This window comes from Apteryx rowi, unplaced genomic scaffold (assembly GCF_003343035.1).
Source record: "Apteryx rowi isolate R43461 unplaced genomic scaffold, aptRow1 scaffold_455, whole genome shotgun sequence".
Taxonomy (NCBI): domain Eukaryota; kingdom Metazoa; phylum Chordata; class Aves; order Apterygiformes; family Apterygidae; genus Apteryx; species Apteryx rowi.
In genome coordinates, this window is record NW_020450711.1 from 445311 (window position 1) to 468046 (window position 22736).

At 40.0% G+C, this 22736-nt stretch overlaps 1 protein-coding gene across 1 annotated transcript in view; it reads right to left on the reverse strand.

The window, feature by feature from the left end:
* Positions 1–22736, reverse strand: part of ADAMTS5 (ADAM metallopeptidase with thrombospondin type 1 motif 5) — a 48313-nt gene that overhangs the window by 17549 nt on the left and 8028 nt on the right. The window contains exons 3-4 of the mRNA XM_026077491.1: positions 22435–22734; positions 11317–11449 (exon numbers count right to left, since the gene is read on the reverse strand). Of these exons, the coding sequence (XP_025933276.1) occupies positions 11317–11449; positions 22435–22734 (433 nt within the window). The remainder of the gene's footprint in view (positions 1–11316; positions 11450–22434; positions 22735–22736) is intronic.

Below are 22736 nucleotides of genomic sequence, written 5' to 3' on the forward strand. Positions count from 1 at the left end.
CACAATTTTGTTCAGCTTATGGGACAGAGATCCCACATAAACATGATCATATAACAAGACTTAATATAATGCAGATCTGCACAGGTCCTGCTAGTGCTGATGCTTCTGAATGTGCAACTTTGACATCTATGAGATTCTCTGCTACCTATGACACTTTTAACACGGTTTTTGGGGGCGCAGTCTCCTCCTTGCACCAACTGCATCAGTCCTGGCTTAGGAAAGACGCCTTTGTCTTTCCTAAGTGCTTTCTCCAGCACTGATCCGACCCTCCAGCCCCGAGCTGCAGCACATCTGAGACTTGCTGCTGCACAGAATTTCACTGCTGAACTGTGGCCTGAAACTGCACTTTTCTTCCATTTTTTTCCCCCTCTGTACACACAGAAAAAGGAACATGCCTCACATACAAGAAAGCCTGCAGCCAAATTTCAAGCTTTTCACTTACAGCATAGAGACTGCAAATTTCTCAATAAAATGGTTGCAAATCAATCTCCCTCTCAGAAATAGCTGGAGAGTCTCTGTAGAAAAGTTCAAAATAAATAAATAAAATTAAATGCTTCTCAGGCAACTATCCAACACAGAACATTTTAGCCCAAATACTTCAGAAAATCACAGGAGAGTGAAACAGGGTCTTCTTATGGAAAGTGTTAAGCTACCAGCTTCACCTTTAATTAGAGTACAGCATAACTTCTGTACTTTACAATGATAAATGGGGTAAACCAAGGGCATACCTCATTAACTGCCTGGACTTTTGTTATATTAAATTAGACCACTGTTCCAATGCATGATGAGAACTAGTCACTTATTTGGCATACTTCATCTTTTTGAGGAGAGGCTTCCCAAAGCATTTGCAAATCTCTCATTATTTATATTTGCAAAAATAGTATCAAAATTTCTTTGAACAATTATCACAAGGAAGCAAGGTAGTAAGTAGCAAATGATTTACAAAATATGCAATTCTGACAGCCAGTATTCAAGCTTCTAAATTAGCCATCAGTGACACTAGTGATGAGTGCAGTATCTGTGCATGCCATTGAATATATGTATTCTATCTAACCACAAAGATTTTTCTGTAAACTTTGTATGTGTGTTTACAAACACTGAGAATGTAATTTTCAAAGCATTTTATGGAACTAAAAATTCTAATTCATATCACAATCCTCTCTCTCCATCCTAATTTCAGCTTTTAAAACATTCTGACCAGACCAAAACAGATTAAAATATATGACAGACTTCCAATGACTCTGCAAAACCTTTTCTGTTTTTCATTAAAACTGATCAAAATTCAGAATATCACAGCTATCTCTAATCTCTAAATATTGCCGAGTTGAAGTATGCTCTTTCTAGCACAGGAGTAGGAGCAACACAAAGTAATTCTATACCTGTGTCCTCTGTCTTTCTGTATCCAGGAGATAAAGACAGGACATTTCCCTTCTTGTCTAGAAAGCTTCCCCCGCAGACACACACTGAYACTTGCATGCATGAACACGCTGACATTACCACACAGAGCTCAGGACATTACAGTTGTTACTGGCAGTTGCTGGTAGGATGCTTCCTATCAAAAGAGCCAAACTGAAAAGATTACAGGTGATCCTTCAAGGGATCCTACGTGTAAGCATAATTTGAGTGAAAGCTATGGGTAAAAACTAAGACATAAGGAACACGAATCTTACAATGAAGGCTTTTAAAAACTTTGCCAATTTTAGCACCACACCATTTTGTACTACTATGAACTTCAAACTTTTCCTTGAAAAAAGAAATAAAGGCTCCCAACAGCTGCGTAAAATGACGTCTGATCGAGAATGAGTTAGTAGATCATCTGATGTTTTCTCCTTAATGAAGCATCTTACTGGCGTTGACAGTTCCCACTGAGTGAAAATGACATAATTTTACCAGCAGGATGGTGTTTGGTTAAGTTATGCTGTAGGAATGCACAAAATGGTAAAAGAAACAGATGTAGAGGGGGCAGGGTTTACCCTTATGCAAGTGAAGAGGAGCTGACCTTCCTGTAAATTGTTTTCTTCCTAAGCAGCAAAAAGACCAACCATCTAAATGGACTGAGAGCCTTTCTTAGCAACCTTCTTTCCCACCTTGAGGTGAGAGAAGGTGTGACTACATTAGTAATCTGTTAAAACCAGCATCAAAGCAACATGTGGACTTCGGGCCTTGCAGTATTTTGGAATGTCACCTGCAAGGGACTTTTGGCATGGCTCAGTCTGTTTAGATCCTGAAGCAAGAAATGAAAGGAGTCAAACATCAGTCACCAAGCCCTGGATCCCAGTTCACTTGCACTGTCTGTACTCCTGATAGTGGACCTTGGACTACCCAAGCCTCTATACCCCCAACACCTACTGAAGACTAATATCTATTACAGCCCAACAGAAGATAGTAAGTCCATGGGATCAACAGGAATTCCTACACCTTGTAGGACTGGGGCATGTATTCTTGAAGTAAGGTGGGAATACTCTAAAGCATTTATTACAATCAGCTAAAACTTAAATCCTCTCTAAATACCAAGACACAAAGGGAGAATTCGCACCAAAGAGCTCTGGGGATATATATGGACCACATCATAGTTATGTTGGATGTGTGGCAAAGTACATTGAGCTGCAGCTATTTTCTTCCCAGGGCACTGAAAAGCAAAACAGAAGTTTGGATATTTCTAAGTTTTCTTAAAACACGTTGCCAGGTTCTCTGAATCAACAGCGTGCAAAAATTACTCTGATCATATTTATTTTCCACTCCTGTCTCAAGCATAGGAATGGAGTAAATGAAAAGCAGTCCCAATGTATAGCAGCAAAACTCAGCTTTTGTTAAAAAAAAAAGCACATCATGGTGACTCTTCAGCAAAAAAAAAAAAAAAAAAGCTGTTTATGGACATCTACAGATCTCTGTGCTTGAACTGAATAGCACGCCAAAGCACAGCTCTTGCACTGTATTTGACCACAGGGCACATGCAAAGTGACACAGCATGCTAAAAAATGCTACAGGCATTGTAATTTGTTTTCTTAGAAAAGCTCAGCTTGGATGAAGCATCTGTTTTTCAGTGAGATAATGCCTTTCACCTAATTTTCCAGTGGGGATGACTGAGGTACAAAAGAAGGTCAAATGATTTGCCCAAGGTTAGCCAGTGAGTCACTTGCTCTCAGGGGATCAGGACTCAGGAACCTCTTTGCTCGACATTCTTTGGTCTAATCACCAGACCATACATTCTGGATCATCCTCTCGCTTTTTTATTTCTATTTTTAATTGAGTGGTTTAAAATAAAACCACTTCTTTCTGCATGTATTGTTTTTCTAACTTGTGCAAGCAATTGGTTCCTCATTAAGAACCACATCCTGATATCACTCATAGGTGGAAAGTCATGGGACTTTCAAGTCAGCTTTTGAAGTCATGGGAATTGTACATAAAAAATGATGGACCTAAGCACTAATGATTTATAAAGTTGTATTTTATATAACAGAAATGTTTTGAATTACACAAGCTTGCAAAAAACATGCACAGAATCTAAAACTGGCTATTCCCCTTTGTTCATACTCGAACTTTCCTTCCAATTTTCTCTTATTTGACTGCTATCCATCACTTGCAAAAGAAAAAAAAAATCACTCTCTCTTTTAAACCTCCAGCCCAGAGGCAGTTTTTTAGCATTTCTGGATGAAAAGAATTCTTCAGGCTGAATGAAACAATAGTCTGAATTGCAGTTTCTTTTCAGGAGCAGACATAAAAAAAGCCACAATCAGACATTCATATACCAGTCCTGCAGACTTTATATGAAACAAACCTCTACTAGAATGGCTTGTTATAACAGGCTTCTGAGGGAGATCACAGATACATAAACCCTGTCTGAGAGTGGATTTGCTGACAAAACTCTGTCCAAGCAATGCAGACTAGGCAATTGGAGACCATTATGTCCACAGAGTCTCAAGTAATCATTAAAAGATGTGGTCTCGGAGGTCCTTGCTACATCCACTATCCTTATCTGTGGGGCATGTAGAAGAGGAGTATCAATTTACTGAAAAAGTGGGATATGGTGATTCCCATTTTATATCACTCCAACTCAGAGTAACTCACAAAGAATAGCATTTGCTATAGCTCATGGTGAATGAATGAACTCTGGGAGAGTAGAGAGTGCAAGAATGAACACATTGCATTGCCCGCTGCTTATTTCTTGGCAAACTCAGCCTTTCTCTCTATGCTTGAAGTTCTGTCTGCATGAAAACTACATCATCATATTGGTAATGCTTATCTGCCAGGGAGGAAAGCAGTCCCTGCTTTCCCCTGCAACATGGAAGGTTAGGGGTACAGACACACATGGCCAAAGTGCACTTTTACTGATAACAAGGATCATTCTAAAACATGAGGCAAGACCCAGTTTCATGCTCAATTCCTTTAAGATTGCAGAGGCACTGATACCTCACTCTGTATATATGGCTTTATGTTATTATGTTTCAGGATCCATAGCAGCTTTTCAAAGCATAGCCCTTGTTTAATGTACTCTTTCATGAGGTTACTCATATACAAAGATCAACACAACTCCAGAAAACCTCTGAGACAGCAAAACTCAGGCAATGATGCTGCTATGTCTGAGTCACTTCCTTAAGTCTCTGGTTGAGAATTTTGCTTTTAATTCCCTTACTTCTCTGTCAAAATTGCTTCACAGCCTGTAAGAAGGCAAAGATTCCTAATCTATTCAGTCTTAAAAGTAAGTGGTAGATAAAGAAAAGCTCATGTATATTCAGAACCTGGGGATCCAATTTTTCTAAATCATATCCATTTCACCCTTCTATCTCTCCATTTTTCCATACAAAGCCCATTACAAACTGTCTCAGCTTCACTAAGAAAAGATTAGTTTTAATACCACACGTGCAGCAGGTGGAACAATTATTATATATTATATATAATATTACAAGTTAATAAAAATATCCTTGAGTAAGCCAAGAATTTTTAGCCAAAATTTAAACTGGCGTTAACCAGCAACCATCTGTACAGCTCATGTTTGTGTTTTGAAACATCAGTTAAAGTTTCAGACCTACTCTTCACCTCTCACAAAGACTTAGTGATGAGTGCTTATCTTCTCCTCTTAACCAAAGGGGATATGTTCATGAGGGCTTAATCTGAATGCTTTTGCTAGCAGAATTTTAAACAGAACTTTGAAAAAGGTCCAAAGAGAAGGAATTAGTTTTCCTGATGTATGGCTTCAGAGATGGTTTTGATGAGTACAGTCTCTCTCTCTCTTTTTTTAAGAAAGCCATTCTGTCTACCTGGATATTTGTCTAAACTTCATCTGTCATGAAGGAAAAGTAGCATGAAAGCCAGACAACCTTCGCCATTTTTCATGGGCCTATGAGATTCTGTGGCCTTGGCAATGCATACCCCTTGAGTTGGAGGGCTACAGAAGATTTGTTCCTGTCAAGTCTGAAGCTTGTTTTTATCTGTTCTGTCTTGACAGCCCTAAAATCAAAGGGCTGCCTGTTCAGCAGTGGCAAACACAAGATGACTATGAATTTAATTTTGAGTGTATACAAAATAAGCACATGTGGTAAAACATGAAACTAGACAAAGAAAGTATTTTTTGACTCTTCTATGTTAATTTAAAGCAAGACTACTACTTAAATACCAGTCACATTGTTCTTGGTTTTGGTTCCTTCTGGAGAACGGTCAGAGTTATGTGGTTTAGATACAAAGATTATATAAGGTTATACATGATACGCATGGCCCTCTTTCTACAGAAGGCTCAGAGCACCAGCTCAGGGTCAGGTTCTGAACAGCTACTTTCAAGCCACTCAGAATTCAATATAATGGTGTATTTCAGTGAAGTGCCTAAGTAAGGATGCAGGAGTGATACCTCCCTTCTCAAATGGCTCCTTTCACATAAAATTATGCTGTATAATAAAGCACTAAACTTTGTGCACAGCACTCACGATATTTTTGTCTTCAATGATGGCAAATGCCACAGAATGATGGCATGTTGAAAAAGTTTCAGTATTAAACACATTATTCACTAGTTTTGACTTCTGTATAGTTCCTGGCTATTAAGCATGCATGTATCTAATAGAGCTGAAGATGAAGTTGTGATAGCATCACAAAACCATAGCAAATGAGGCTGTGAGTGTAGAAAAGCCATCGTGTTGTTCCCTCCACCCTAAGGTAGGATCAGGTACGCCCAAGCCATGTTGGACAGACGTTTACTGAGGCTGCTCCTGCAAACCATCAGCGATGGAGATTCCACAGTCTCCCCAGGCAGTCTCCCCCAATTGTTCTCACGGTTAGATGATTTTGGCTAACGTTTAAAGTGAATCTCCCTTGCTGCAGTGTAAGGCCATTTTCCCTTGCACTGTCCCAGGTGGACATGGAGAATGATTTATTACCTGCATTTTTACAACTATTTTTTACCTATTTGAAGACTGCTTTTATGTCCCCCTTCAGTCTTTCCTTCTCTACACTAAAATCACATGAAAGAAGATAAAGAAAACTAATAAACAGAGGTTTAATTAGCTCTGTGTAGCAAATTTTAAGTTACATTCTAAAAATAACATACTGGAAAGAACATCAGTAAACCACACTACTCAGATGGATACAAGCAGGAGTAGCATGCCAGCATGATTACATAACAGAGAAATAGGAACTTTGCAAAAGGTCAGATGAACACTAAGACTGAGCAAAAAGGCAGATCTTTCTCTGTATCTCTTATTTCCCCTCCCCCCCMAAAAAAACCAAGATGTTCTGTGAGGTTGATGGAAAGAACAAAGATACATGTAATTTATGAATACTTTTGCAAGTTATTAGGCCCACGTAACCCACACTGAACTAAATCAGAACTTTGTCTGCTTACAGACTGCAGGAAGAATGCTTTTATATTTAAGGACTGGATTGAAACTCAAGAGATGAGTTTAATTCTTGGCTCTCCCTGAGACTTCCTATGTGATTTTGGGCAAATCACTAAATCTCCATACTCCAGTTACGTATTGACAGAACGAGCAGTAGCTCCACTTATTTCCTCTTGAACTCTTCCCATTTCATTTTTTTGTAGACAATGAGCCCTTTAGGATGCGGGCTGTCTGCACTGAAGCACACGGGACTCCAGCACAGCAGGGGCTGAAGTCAGCAGAAGCTTCTGAGCACTACTGCATCCCCAAAGGCAGCAAGAGGCTACAAAATATGGAGTTGTAATGTATAAGGTATATCCTGTCAGAAGAGATGTTAAGCATCAACTTCAAATTGATTGCCTGTGTCTTTTAATGGTGTCAGATCATGCTTATCTTCAGGCAGCACACAGGCTGGCTTATACGTCAACATTGTAAAAGAAACAAAACCGCAAAAAAAAAAAAAAAARAAAARAAAAAGATTGAGTACTGGAGTAAGTATTAAACCTATCTACTTTTATTTCCTGGCAGTTATTTTAATAGACAATACATGGAAGAGCAATATACCAGCTTGATCACATAACAGAAGATTGACCTAGGAAAAAGGTTAAATAAATGTTGAGACTGAGGGCAATCATGGGTTCTTTAATGTTTTTCTCCAGACATCTCTGTGAACTAGGGAGGTGTGTGAAGTAATGAAGCATCTTTATCTCACAGACCACGGACTGATGATCACAAAGACTCACACAATGTCTACATACCATGCCCAAGCTAATTCAGATACCCTTGCAAAGCTAAAGAGGCCTACCCTGAAGGAGTTGCTTAAAGTCACAAAAAACACCAATATGGCACAACACGGAGCTGAACTCAGGAGTTCAGGCAAGAATCCAGAAGACTTGACAACCTTCATTAAGGTAGAAATGTTCAGGAAATGAACTCCAAATTGACAGAGCCAAAATAACATGGAAGCCTTAATATATAAAAAGCTTTCCGCTTACCTTTCCAATAGAAACTACTTCTAAAATACTGTTTTCCTTACGGATAAAGAATCTACTATATAACTGCTCCCAGAATTGTTTCATTTTAATCAAGGTGTTCTAAAACAGCAACAAAAGAGTAACTCCACTTCAGTTGTCACTTCCATCAAGGCACATGTCGTTAACCTATTGACATACCAATAACCTATTGGTTTGGCCTTTTCCTGATTCTTTCTGGAATATGTGTATTTGTCATCTTATTTCACTTTCTATTTGTATAGCACGACAGTAATAAAACTATTTTTGTGACAGCAGAGCTACTGTCCACACTGATAGCAGCACGTCCCCTGCAAGAAAATAACCACTTATGGCTTCAGCATTAGTAGCAAAACGTCTTTATAGGCTGTGATTTAAAAAATAACATTCATGCTATTTGCACTGCTTCCTTCTACTCTGGGGAGAAACTGGATTATCGCTTTCAAAGATACAAGGCCTCCTTATCAGTACATTTTTTTGTTGTATTATCACCATTTTCTGCACTTAAATCATTCCAGATTTTCCTACACACAATTAGGGCAAGATTCAGGTCCTTGCCAGTCTTTACAGATGAGTCTCCATACCTTATCAACTGTCAGCTAACCAGTGTACAATGAATTAGGTGTATCTATTTCTTTCTGTGCTTTTGTTTATAGCTCTTTGGAGATTTTGCCTGCTGTTGCCACTCACTCATACTCTTCCTTTTAAAAACCACTGGTCAAAATTCATCTATTTTATTTGAAGCAATAAAATAAAGATCTGAGGCATGATGTGGTAGAAACCTTGGCAGCAGAAGTGGCAAGCTTTATTCTGTAGTGGGCTGCTTTTTGGCTTCCTATACATGTATCCCACCTGAACCCTTGGGTTGTACATCATCCTGTTAGGTTGAGCTCCAGTTCCATTTACTTTGGTTGTCTTCCAGAGAAAGAATATGATCTTGAAAAATGCTCTTGAATCCTTCAGTGAGGAAAGAGGAACATTCAGATCCCATTGAAGTCAAAGGGAGGACACACAACCATTCTCGGGATCAAGTCCACATTAATCATGCTGCATCTACTACAGGTGCACACACGACAGGGCTATTTAAAAAGCTGCAGACAGTGACTCCAATTTGCTTAGCGGCTCCCCTTACTCATCCTACAGACAGAAAAGAGCAGCTAGGTTTATAGTCCTTAGAGTCCCCTCTGCCTGCAGGGCATCTACTCTGCAAGGTGAATTCCACTGAATAACTAAGTTGCTGTAAAATGAAAGCTACACCCTACCCACAGGACAGGGGGGACTTTTAAGACTCCAGGACTGTAGGAAGAAATTTGGTCTCCAACCAAAATAAAGCAAGGCTTTTCCCAAAGTGCTTAACTAAAGGGTATCCATGCCACACTTTTATTTTTCATCCTTCCTTGACCTTTAATTTAATGCAAGTACTCAAAATAAGCAATTTTAGCTGTGTTTTCTTCTCAACTTCTCCCACTTTGGGCCACACACACAAAGATCATTCTGTGACTTGACACCCCTCCTTTCTTAAAATCTTATGGTGAGGAGAAAAAAAAGGGATGTTATTTTAAACAACCTCAAACTAGAGTTTTTTGTCCATTAGGGTACTTATTTATCCAACTGTTTCAATTCTTGCCTTTTTTATATTGAAAATTATAGCTTTTATGGATTCCTGTAAACTTCTAGGTATGAAAATGGCTCTTTTTCAAAAATGTGCTTCGAGATCACTAAAAATAATTCACTTGCATTTTACATTTTCTTTGTGTGAAGTTTAAGATAATAATATGTCTACTTACTGCCCATCCCTATCTTTATTGATCTATGTCCTTTCATTTTTGATATATTAAAAGGAGTATTTATTGCTGATAAAACAGTAGTCGAGACGCATTAACAACCTTGTCACACAACAGGTACATCAACACTAGCATCATAAGAAGGTCCCTCATCCAACCTCGCCAACATCCACTAATCTTCAGCAGTATGTACCACTTCCGGAGGTAAGAAGATACAAGCAGTCCCTCTGGCAGACTGGCCTTTGAATGACAGGCTAAATTTGCCAGTGTATCTATTTGCCCCAGTTCAAGACCAGGTTTGTGATGGGTCATTACCTTCACAGCATTGATGCCACTGAACTCATATGATTTTGTTATATTCAACTCATGGTTGCACCTATCTGCAAATGCTCTGAATTAGTGATTTCAGATGGCTTTCTCTTATTACCAAAGCATCTTGTTTATTAAGCAAATTTCAGGTTTGGGGTCTCTTTCTGCCATAATATTTTATACTTTCATGCACAAAAGACCCCTCCAGCCACCAGATTCCATTTCTTTGTGGCAACGTAAGAGTAGTAGAGTTAGGATCACTGAACGTTGATGCCAGCTGCTTTTTCAGACTTGGTGACCTCTGATTGCTGAGACAGGTATATGGACAGCGCAGAACTCTGGGGCTCTACCTGCTACCTACTTGAAAACTGAACTACTGCAATGATACTCCCAAAGCAAACTTTACTTTGGTTTGGCATGAGGTACAAGGCAATTCAGAAACTGGCTCTCTCTGAAAGTTCCCCTTTCCTTGTTATTTCCTTCCAAGAATGTTAGAAAAAAAAAAGAGACTATTTTCCACTTTTAAATTGCTATTCACTCACCAAAGTGAATAGCCCTCATACATATTTCTTGTGAACACAGCTCATGAAACGTTAGTAAATTAAAAACAACCAAGATGGCAGCAGCCTCTCTCAAGGAATATATCATGACAGATGTAATATCCCAGAAAAGAAGCTTTCTTCTATCACTAATTCTGTCTTAAATCCTTCTGAAGGGGACATGCAAGGCTTCTACAGTAAATTACTGTCCACCAAGGCTGAAACTGACACAGAATTAAATAGTTTTTTTGACCAAATCTCTATCTCTATCTAAAAACTGTTTCATTGACTCCAGGATTCACACTAGTATCATATTTTACCATAAAGGTAGAATTTCAATAGACTTATAAAAAAGATCAGAATGCTGTTTTCTCCACAAAACACTTCTCTGCAGGGAATATATCATCCCAAGTAAATGTTTTGAAACAATAGACCATGCAAGTAGTTCAACAAGGTGAGTTATTTTCCAGTATATATGAACTAAATGCATGTTCATTAAGATAGACAGACTGAATGCTTTCTCAACAGGGACATGTATTGACACTTTTGGACAGTAGCAGCAGCCTTTGAATTTTCACTTCAACTACTGCTTAAAAAATGACACTGCCAGAAAGGAAACACCTACTGTGCACCTTCACTTGCCTTCTGATCCCTTATTAGTTAACCCTGAAGTGCATATGTATACAGCCTTAATCCCCAAGTGAGTATCTGGACCAGGGGAAATCTGGAATTAATTGCAAAGTATTTTGGTTACTAATGCAGCTGTTACAAGTGTTTAATTTGGCAAGGGAACAGAAAAGGCACTGCATACCAATTTCGTGAGCCACTGTAAAAGCTGCATGAAGGCCGTCATCTTCAATCACTGCACAGCTGCGCTCAGGAGAGCATATGGTCCCAACGTCTGCCATTCCCAGAGTATCACATGAGTGATGCCCACATAAATCCTGTCCGGGAAAGGAAAAAAAAAATCATTAAAATAAATTTTTACACCCGTAGGTAACAACAAGTTAGTCACCAGCCTTTTGCAAACAGCAGGACCAGGATAAAAACAACAATATTAGCTTCCATCTAAAGATCTCAGTGCACTTTAAAAGCATGATGACACAATTCCATCCCTGCTAGAGTCAGTGGGAGTCTTCTCATTGACTTTAATGGGATTCAGATAGAACCTGTAATTAATCATTGTTATTTAGATTTGTATTTCTGCAGTGCATGCACAGGCTCCAACTCATATTGAGCTAGGTACTGAACATACATGTAGTAGAAACATTTCTTCACTGATGATAAAAATAGAAGAGGGATTCTCTCTGTTTACAGGAGATGAACCAAAGCACAGAGAGAAAGCTTCAGATTCCTCTAACCAGAACATTACCTCTCTTTTCAAAAGACTAATCTTACACTTGCGCCTAAAGAAGTGAGATTGTTACATAGTAAAACCTCATACSACACCTGTAAAGCAGTAAAATGATTAATAATGTATTGCCCAACACACCAGGTATTTAAGCAGTTTTCAAAGATTGCTTAAGAGCCAGTGATAGGGCAGAGCATGAAAAGTCCCTTGATTTCTAGTCTTACTGGCACAACAACTGGATTACACGCTCTCTACCAGTAGGTACGGGATGTCTCTAAAAAGCATGCAGGTAACATTAGGGTTTTCTTTTTTTTGCCATTCCAGGACACAAACAATAAAGAAAAAAATAAAAGAGGAGCTTGGGTCAGACATACCATGTTTTAATAACCAGTAATAACTTCTCAGTGTTTCTCCTGAAGCAGAGGAAGAATACTAGTCATAATTGACTGGACATGTATATGCTTTTTGGTTGGGAGGGAAAAGTAGGCATCATGCCTATCTAGAACATACCTAAACATTTCATTGTGGTTGAATGAAAATGTCATTTTCAAAACATGTCAGTATTATCAAATGTCCTTATCAAAATGATCCCTCTGAGGACTACCTTTTTCCCCTCAAACGATAGCTTCCATGCATTGTTCAGACTCCCTTCCTCTCTTCAGATCTCCTATTAGAAAGCGTTTCTTTCATGAAGCCTTTCACAACTAATCCATCTCAATGACAGATAGCCTAAATGAGGCTCTTGGTCAAAAGTGTTCACTGACACACTCATGACAATTTCAAATTTAGATCAACTTGAAAATGCATGGATTGAAATCCCACTGAAGTTGAAAAAAACCCCACTGAGTTCACAGATACAGAACATCTCTTTACATAACAGAGAGAAGTCTAAATGGATATTTTTTCAAGATGAAATAAAGGAAATTTCAAGCTAAAATGAAGAAGTAATTTAGCAATACTACATAAAAAGAGCAGGAATTTCAGGATCAGTTCTTCTGCCTTCCAGGTATAGGGGTGTCTGGGAACTTTCTTCTGTAAGTCTAGTTAATGCCAAGATTTAAATGCTGGAATACCAATGAACAAGAAGAGAAGGAAGAGGCTTAAAAATATTTAAATTCCCAAATTTTCACAGGTATAATCCATGGGTTAAAAAAAAACCCTTACACTCTGTAAAAATACACATAATACACAAGGAATTTTACTCCAGAGCCCTCTCCAACCCTACTAGCTCCCACCCTTGATATCCTAGTAGGATATCAAGACTTTGCCCCAGACTTTGCCACTGGCTCTGTACGGGTTATCAGAAGGTACAGGATACGGATGCTCATTTTCAAGTACTTTTAAAAGGGATGTAATTTTTTTCAAGTTTTATTTGGGCAAATATAATTATTATCATTTTTAACATCTCTGGACCAATGTTGGAAGAGGTCCTAAGTGAGGTTATGTTACTACAGCGTCTAATCATCTGGGGCATATTTGACAGGGAAGAGGCAATACTTAAATTCCTATTACATTTGCTTAGGTTCATATCCATACAGCCCTTTATGCATCACTTCTGAATCTGGCCATTTGAATCTAAGGGTACATTTTACATACAATAATTTTAAGTAGTTTACCTACAGCAACATAGTTCAGGTAATAACACACAAAAAACCCACAGGGGCATAATATCAACATAAATATTTTTTACGGTGATACTACTGATCTTCTAGATAAATAAGTGTAAGCTATATAGGAAGTAAGATACCTTTATACCAGTGTAACTTTAACTGAATCCACACAAGCTGTTAAACTGAAATTCTTACACTAGTACCAAAAAGCACATAAATCAGAAAGAAAGCAGCTTCTTGGAGGAGGTCTAAATTACTCTCATGCAGATAGTGGCAAGGATGGTATAAAATACATTAATTTAGGCTCTCTCTCTACATGCAGTTTCTGAGCCATTTGGGCTACTTTTATATCTAGGGTGTCATTTTTACTTACATATTTTCATCAGTACTACTCCCAGTATGGGCACAATTATATCAGCACATAGTAGTCTTAGGCCAGTGCATGACTTAATTCTGTCTACATACAGGAAGAAGCTATGGCAATATCAGAACCAGCATTTACATGGACCCAACTGGATCTCATAATGATTGCCTTGATTTGATGACACAAGAATAATTAAAACGGTAGAGTCTTTCTAAGCAGGCAATTTCATAAACTTCTGTTAGAGCCAATTCTGATTGGATCTTTGGGTCTGCAAAATTATGACAGGGATGGTAACGGTAATCAGCCATTGATCGATCTTGGCTTGTTAATAATATTCCTCTCAAAATTCCCAAAGCTATGCACAGAGGCAGCATTACACCACCTTCATCAGACATCAAAAGACAGCTATGTATATATGCAAGCAATAAAGGATATAGCAATGTTTTGTTACTTTTCATGTTATATGTTACTGACACTACATCACTCTACATGCCCTGTTTTTCTCAGAATTTCAGTCACTTCATCAAATTGTTTCTCCATTTTCATGATTTCCCAAAGTATGACATATATCTAAACAGCTCAGCATCGTACTAATAACTTTCCAGGTAGCACTCATTTACATAACAGTTGGTTTGAGACAAAACAAAGCTTTACATTTTCTTTAAGTCCTTCATTAGGCACAACTGAACTTCGGGTCAGATAAAATGAATTTCTGGAAGGGCAGTATTACTTACTGGTCACTACAAGAAAATCCCAAAGCAGGAGATAAGTGGTTTTGAAAACTGCTTATCTGTAAAATTACCTAGCTCCTCCGACACCCACCGGGCAGCTGGAATACAGCTGTCCTCAGATGGTGGGAAGAAGGTGGAACCACAGATCCCCCGCAAGGGGGAAGAGAGGAGAAAAATCGCATGCGTACAGAGAGCTGTGGACGGTGATAGGGGAAAAGTGCCTTTCCTTCAGGCAGGGGAGTGAGCACACCTGCACTGCTCCCCCACCAACAGGGAGAGACGCAGGCGGACCTTGCAGCCTCCGTTTCTGAATTCGAGCTGGGCAGCTGTGCAGGTGAGTTGCAAAGGAGCCGGCATCTTGGAAATGGGGACTGGAAATATCTTCTGGTCTTAGCTTCTTTGTATGCAGCTGTTACTGGAGGAAAGTCTACAGGTTGCCCACCTGCAAACCGAACGGGGAATGGGTTGGCTAAGTTTTCAAAAGAGAGTGTGCACAGAGCTGCCTGGTTTTCTCTGCAGGCTTCAGTGCTCAGTGACTGCGCGAGGATGCATCTTTTAAGCTAATGCTGACATTATCAATATTCACTTAGGCAGATCGTTAAAGAGTCAGCTCCATTACGTTCTCAACTCATAGTCTCATTTATTCTCATTTTTTCTCGTCCCTCTACATGATTTGAGCTTAATATATTTCTATTTATAGGATCGCATGGCATATATTATACACATAATTTAAGCGTATCAAGTGGCATCTCTGAGACAAATATTCTGAAAATTTTGCTTTCAGGTATTTTCCTTCTTAACTCATCATTCCCTGGTTATATGGTCTTTCCCAACAGCGTGATTTTGAGCGATGTTATCGAAAACCACACCTGCTTACACTTCCACTGACTGAAATCTTTAGGGTAAAATTTCTTTTGACTTATTCTTCCTGCAACCTTACTGGCCACGGATGGTTTGTTACCAGCAACAATAACCACATTTTTAGCTTTCCTGAGCAGTCTTGGAAAGCAGTCTCAGACTCCTCTGAAGTAAAGTTTCTGGGAGTATGTTACAAGTTTTTATTGCCCTTGAAAATCATTTTTTTCTTAATAACAGGCCCTGATGTAGTGATGCCATCTAATAAGTCCATGTGGATCTCTTCAATTTTTCAAACTCCAGCAAATGCACTAAGAAAGAAGGGGCTCACATGATACTTAAAATTAGTTTCCAACCATTATTTTGCCATGGTGTATAGCTTCCATTTACAGAGTTAATCATTTTTTCAGATCTCATTTAATTGTCTCCAAATAGCAGTAGAAGCATCTAAGAATAAGCATTTCTCAATATTTCTGAAGAAGGAATGCAGAGTCTGGCCTTTGATCTAGATTACAGTAGTTTCAAAATAGAAGAATGAATAGCAAATGCATTTGCTACACAGGAGACAATAGATGTTAAGCCTTAAGCTTTGGCAAAGGAATGACTTAGGGAAAATGAGCTGTACATCATAAGACTGGTAGTTAATTAGACAGCTTATTGAAGGCCAAGTTTTCTTGGCATTCTTAAGTGCATCAAGAACAGCTGGCTGTCTGCCATATATACATGGCATTGCAGTGAATGAAGATAACTATCGTGGCTCCCTACTGAAGTGGTTCATTTATTTTACCTGGAATTCTTTGATTTGTGCAGTAGGCCTAAAAACAAGAAGAAACTGTTCAGTGAAACCTGATATTAGACCAGAGCCTGTGGACTGGATCCACAACAGGATTTAAGCACCAGCAGGGGCAGYTGAGTAGAATGGAAGCAATAAGTAATTGGCTCACATGTCCTCTGGTCTTTAAGCTACCTATCCTTCACAGGGTTTGCAGTGTGTGACCTTACAGGCCTGAAAGTGCCACAGTTTTACAGTGCTGAGCAGTTTAGCACTTAGCTTATGCTAGAGCCTGATTAGGGTCCCGATAGGTGATGTTTCCTCAGCCTTTGTCCCCCGAGGGAACCCAAACCGACAGGCATTTTCAGATCAGACCTAAAAGAAACTGGCAGGGTTAAGCTAACACAGTTGTACATTACCTTCTTTTAAAGCACAGCTAACAGCTTTTACATCTCAGTGCATTCGTTTGTTTGTTTTTTCTGGTTTCTTTACAATGGCCTAGTGGCTAAAGCCGTTGCCCAATAAGACGGTGATCTAGCTTCAAATTCATTTGAATGAGGGCACGTGGAAGCATGTTCCTTAGAAGAGAGTCCTAGCCACCAGGCGAGGTCTATTGCGAAGGTCCATGCACCTCTGTGCRTGCAGGGGCTTGGGGCTCCTGCTGCTGCCCGTGTGCCAAGGTTGCCAAGGACCAGACTGCAGCTACTGCTTACGGCACTTGGTGAGGGGACTTCATTTTTGGTCCTTATTCCCTAGACCGCTTCTGTATTTTACACTGAACAGTCCTTTGGCAAATTACAGAAACAGTCATCTTCCTATGCACTGGGAACACAGGCCTTGCTCTAAGTGAGGCACTCCAATCAGCAGTTTCAGGCCATGATTTCTCTCTTTCTCACCAAATGAATCTTGAATTACTTGCTAAATAGTGACACAGCTTCAGTTGGAGGGGTGGAAAGTTTCCTTAACACCTGGAACAGCTTCCAGCTTCTTGGTTAAGGACCTCTCTGGGGAGGTGGGCGATACAGACTTGAAATCCCTCAAGCGGAGGAAGGAATTAATACGACTTTCCAACTTCCTGCACAAGTGTTTCAACCACAGATATATAAAAGGAGGGTGGAGTCRCGTGGTATTTGGGATCTACAAATCTAGCCTCCTGTGCTCAACTGCAGAAAGTAGGTGAAAGTTTATTAACTTTTCAGAAACATGAAATGGCGCATTGTGAGAAAAGCGTTCATAAAAAGAAGATAGAAGGACTAAGGTTCATCCAAAGAGAAAGGATTACTGATGTCACTCCAGGAGTGCCTTATGTCTGGAAGGCAAAAAGGATGCAAAACTGAAATCAACAGTCCAAAAATCGTATACTGGTAGTTAGGGCTAACTGAACAAAGTAATTAGGGAATGATCTATTTTATCCCTCAACTGATAGCATGAAACTTAAAGAGTGACCGTAAGAGCCCAATTGGTGGAACGCTGCCCTGGAGGGAGCCTGCTGTGAAAAGCAGTGCTCCTGAAACGCTGGTGGGTTTGCTCATCGGGACATCCAGATCATGGCACCAGGGAGAGGGCCTGACCATCATCGTAAAGCAAGGAAGGACTCCAGCCAGGCTCCCTGAGACAACAGACAAGGAAAAACATTTAACTTGCCTAACCCATAATTCTTTTGTGGAGCAACTCCACACCATCTCCATAGATTAGTATGGACCATGCTCATTCTCCCACACAAATAAAGTCCCACTTTATTATTTTCCCAAAGGACATCTTCTAAATGTGTTAGAGTTGCAACAGGATTGGTGAAAAAGCTATGAAAGCGGGAGGGACATCACATTATAATTTCTTCATAGTAATAATAGTAAATATTAGTGAAATATATTCTACTGACAGTTGGTACAGTGACCTGTTTTTCTAATACAGGATAATAATTGGGATGATATGATAATATTAGGAAGGAAAACAAAGAAAAAAAAAAACAAAAGAACCAGAGCCAAAGAAAGCATGTGCTTTAATCAATGAAATTATTATCTACTGAGCTGAGATAATCCAAAGCTTGCTGTTAAATTTCAACAGCACTGTCAGATGGACAGTTAAACTAAATCACACACACAAGACCCATATAATTACTGTGTGGAAAAAGGCAGGACAGTGGCCTTTGGCTCTAGTATGGGAGCTTTTTTGTTAGATCCAGGCATGACGGTACTATTACTATACTAACAAGCACTTAGGAAAGTATTTTTTTCTTGTTCTTGTTGCCTGTATTTACTGTGAGAAATAACTATTTTAATTTTCATATACTTTAGAATTGGGGAGAATGGATAGGAAGAGAACTGGATTTTGTCCAAATGCTTTCAAAAGTTCACTCGAAATGTAACTAAGGGTTACTAATGAAACAGATTGGGTAAATTCTACAGGATAATTACAGAGAAGGTTTGACCTCAGGAAAGAACAGTTTTAGTTCAAGTGCAGTTTGCAATTCATATCTAATGGATGTTTTCACTGTGACAATTAATCTGGCATGCATTTTTTGMGTCAATAAATAAACTTAAGGCAGAAAATAACTGGCTTCCCGCTTCAAAGAACTGTTCACAATCAAAAAGCTTGAAATGGACCAAACTCCAAATTTGCTGTTGACTTCACTGACATTGAGAACAAAGTGAGCTAATCTCCAAGGGAAAGGCGGTCTACAAGCTCTTCTTCTTCCTTCCCATCACACAGCCACTCTTCTGCCTCCACACAGCGAGGAGGACCCACTTGGCCACCAGATGATGTAAATCCTTGCATCACCATATTCAGGTTTGTGTAAGACACACTGAGGATGCATGTGGCCTAACGATTTACAACTATTGTCAAGGACTCAACCATAAAGTAACTGAACAGCAGGGGATTCATGTATTCTCTGAGGCTGTTAAGACCAACCTGCCTTCATGAGAGCTCTTACAGGATTTATTGAAAAAATATCACTTTCAATGACAATTTGGTACTGATAACCCAGTCCTCTGTCAAACTTGATTCTGGTCATAGTGGGCAAAAAATGACAGCTCAGGATCACTGGGAAAATACATTTCTCTTCATTAGATTTTGAGAATTTAAAATAATCATCATGTAACCCAACTTAGTTTCTGCAGTATTTAGGGATATATAACTTCTGTGCCTATTGCAGGTTTTTACAATTTCCTATAAGAGTGATAATGCTGACATGTTACTGTAGTTTTTCTTGTAGTTACAGAGTACATGTACGACTCACTACAGCTAATGAATACAGTTATATGGTCCTTGCCATCATTGATAGCGATATATATTGGGAATCAATGTTAAAATAGTTTTAACACACTTTGCCTGCATTACCCCAAACTGAACTATGTCTTTATTTATTTACTATTTACTTTGTGTTCTGCAGCATGATTGCTTAAAAGTCCTTATCAAAAGACATATAGACTAAAAAAGTCTTTTTACATGGAAAATACTCGTAATATGAATGATGATGACCACAATTTGAACTACTGGCGCTAATTTTACAACAAAAGAGAGTCACCAGTATATTCAATCTATCAATGCTTATTAATTTATCTTTTGGTGTCAAAAATAGCATCCAAGTAAATGTTGCTCCAGAATGAAGATAATTATTATATTAGAGACCTGTATGGCAACAGGCATGCATAATTTAGATTCTAACTACACATAAACAGTTACATGCAGCTGAGGACATGTGTTCGGCTGACAAATGATTTGCAAATATTATTCTGTTGACGCAGAGACACAAAGTTCAAGGTGGCCTCAGTTAGTAAACAAAGATGGAAAATGTACCTCACACTTTAACTCCACGCCTGAAAAACAAGCCATTTAGAAAAAGACATCTGGATGTACAAAAATTAGCTTGACGGTATTCAGAGCCCATCAAAACACAGAGGGAGCCATGGCTTGGCGTCTAGTAGCTAAGCAACTAACTTCATACATTCAAAACATAGTTGTAAAAGTTGAATCCTCCTGCCAGTTGCTGTTACTCTCATTGAAAAGCTAAACTGGAAAAAATCTCTCTTTAGCTCAAAATGGGGCTGTTTTCTATGGGAAGCATCTCTGATCCTTCTTCATTCTTTAACCCCTTTAATGTTTATATTCTGATATGCACCAATATGTGCCATTTTGACATGTTGAGTGTAAGCATATAAAAATGGTGTGGATTCACACATACTCCCTACAAAGAACATCTGTGAATGCATGCAGTAAGAAACTACAGTCTTGCTCTTATGGAGTCAAACACCCCTCTCAAGCCACCCCAATGAGTTTGAAATACAAGGCCAAACAGTCTGCTTCTCCACGCAGCAAACCATTGAAGTAGATTAAGTTATACTGAATTATGCTGTTTGACAAGCAAATCCAGTAATTAAGCACGTTAAGATATAAACCAAGCAAATTGAAACCTATGCTTTCTTTCTTGCAAAGCATGTATGTCGTTAAGTAACTATGCAAACAATATTGGTATCTTAAGAGTGGAACGAGACCACAGGAACTGTGACATTCTGTTAATTTTGTTTACATCCAAATGAAGTAAGCCTACACACGTAAGAAGCATTACTCAGGAATCTCTGAAAGTAAATTACTGATTAGTGCACTCTTATTCTGGTGCGAGGGCATCCATGCAAAGAATTAAAGATAATGACCTGTAAAGCAAGTGCACTTCAAATTCACATTCCATCTTAATCCAAATTAACTTTCAAGTGTTGTTAAATAGCTACGCATTACACTCATTCTTATTAATTAATGTTAAGATTCACAATCTGCCACCCTAAGAGTCTCTGAATTGTAATGAACCCCATGGAAATAAATGGGAATACTGGCAGAGAAACACACTTTTTAATGAAAGAGTGATGGATTCTGGCCCAGGCTTAATTAATAACCCATTAAAAGGATTGTTTATAGCAAAAAGGAAGAGCATTCTTACCCAGCCTAGGTAGCCTGCTTTCATTCAGATTATAATGATAAAAAAATGAAAACTTGCAAATTGAACTGATAGGTTTTAAACTGCTAAAAAAGGTTCCTGCTGCACAAGTGATGCCTGACTGACACAGAACCTAATGTTTCAACTATTTACAGCTATAAAAGCAAGCCAGGAGCTTCCCCCCCTTCTGGAGCAACTCCTTCCACAAACCATCCAAAGCATCCTTTTTGGCAGCCTCCTATGATGTAGAAAAGCAGGAGAACTCAAACTAACGGAAAGTCATGCAGTTATTTTTTTCGTACTCGGGGAAGAAAAAAAACCCACCAAACCCAAACCACCGAAGGGATATTCTTACAGAAGAACCTCATTGCATAAACTCTGTCACATGTCTGCTAGAGCGATGTCCCTTAATGACCTCTGGCAAGTCAAATAATTAACAACCGGGCAGGCAGTGATGCACGGCTCTGCATGGGTAAGACTGGCAGGATCAGATCTGCAGCTGCTCAGGATGCCCATTTTTCACTCGAGGAACAAGAAAGAGGCTGCATCCCCTTCCCACCGCCCGATGCACTGAACTGGTACAGCTCTGTTTACCTGAGGTTTACATTTACGTCCTAGCCTTGAACCACAAGTGTTGTCGGCTTCCGGTTCAGTGAAGCTATTCTTTCATGCTGGGAAGAGCACGTCAGCAGACTCGACAAGAAAGTCGTGTGCTCTTTTAAGGTGTACTCCATCAGTTTTGCTCACAGCACATATGGGGGATTAATTCAGCCAGGGGAGCACTATCAGCTCTTGGTGTGGACCACCTCCCCAAGGGGAAGGGGGATGTGTGTGAAACAGCTCACTGGGAAAGGAAACAACGTCATCTCTCAAACAGAGATAAGTTAGGCGATTTCAGCCTAGTCCCTCGTGGCGACGTGTCTAGATCAGACAAATTAACACTGCTGCACAATCCTGGCAGAGGTCCCAGCACCGCAGTCACCAGGATGACCACAGACCTGTGCTGGGGGTCACCTTGCAGACGCTGATGGGGAAAGGCAAGGGGGACACAGTTTATCAGGTGCTCAACGCGCATCCGTTCCCGGCAGAGCCACATGAAGGGGCCCGTCCCCAAGATGCACAGCAACCCAACGAAAGGCCAAGGAGACGATGGGAGAGGCAACCTCTGGGCTCACTGGGTCCCTGCCGGCGTGGGCAGTGTGCAGGACTGGGCAAGCCAGATGGCTGCCGGGGCAGCCACGACACAGCGCTCGGGGACAACCACGGCCCGCGGGGGTGCCTCGGCAGCGGGGACGAGGCGAGGGGGGCCGACCTACCTCGCGGGTGAAGAGGATGGCGGCGTCGTAGTGCTCGTCATGGTCGTCGTCGAGGCGGTTGTGCTGGTGCTGCCACTTGCAGAAGTTCTTGAGGGTGGCRGCGGCGTTCCTGGTGACCTCCAGCTCCTTGTCCTTCTCGCCCAGCGCCACCACCTTCACCACGGCGAGCCGCACGTGGTTCTCCAGGCTGGCGTGGGCGTAGAGCCGCGAGGCGATGGTGGCCAGCGTGAGCAGGTAGTGCTGCAGCCCCTTCCCGTACTGCCGCCCCATGGAGGCGTCGGCCACCAGCAGCAGCTCCACCT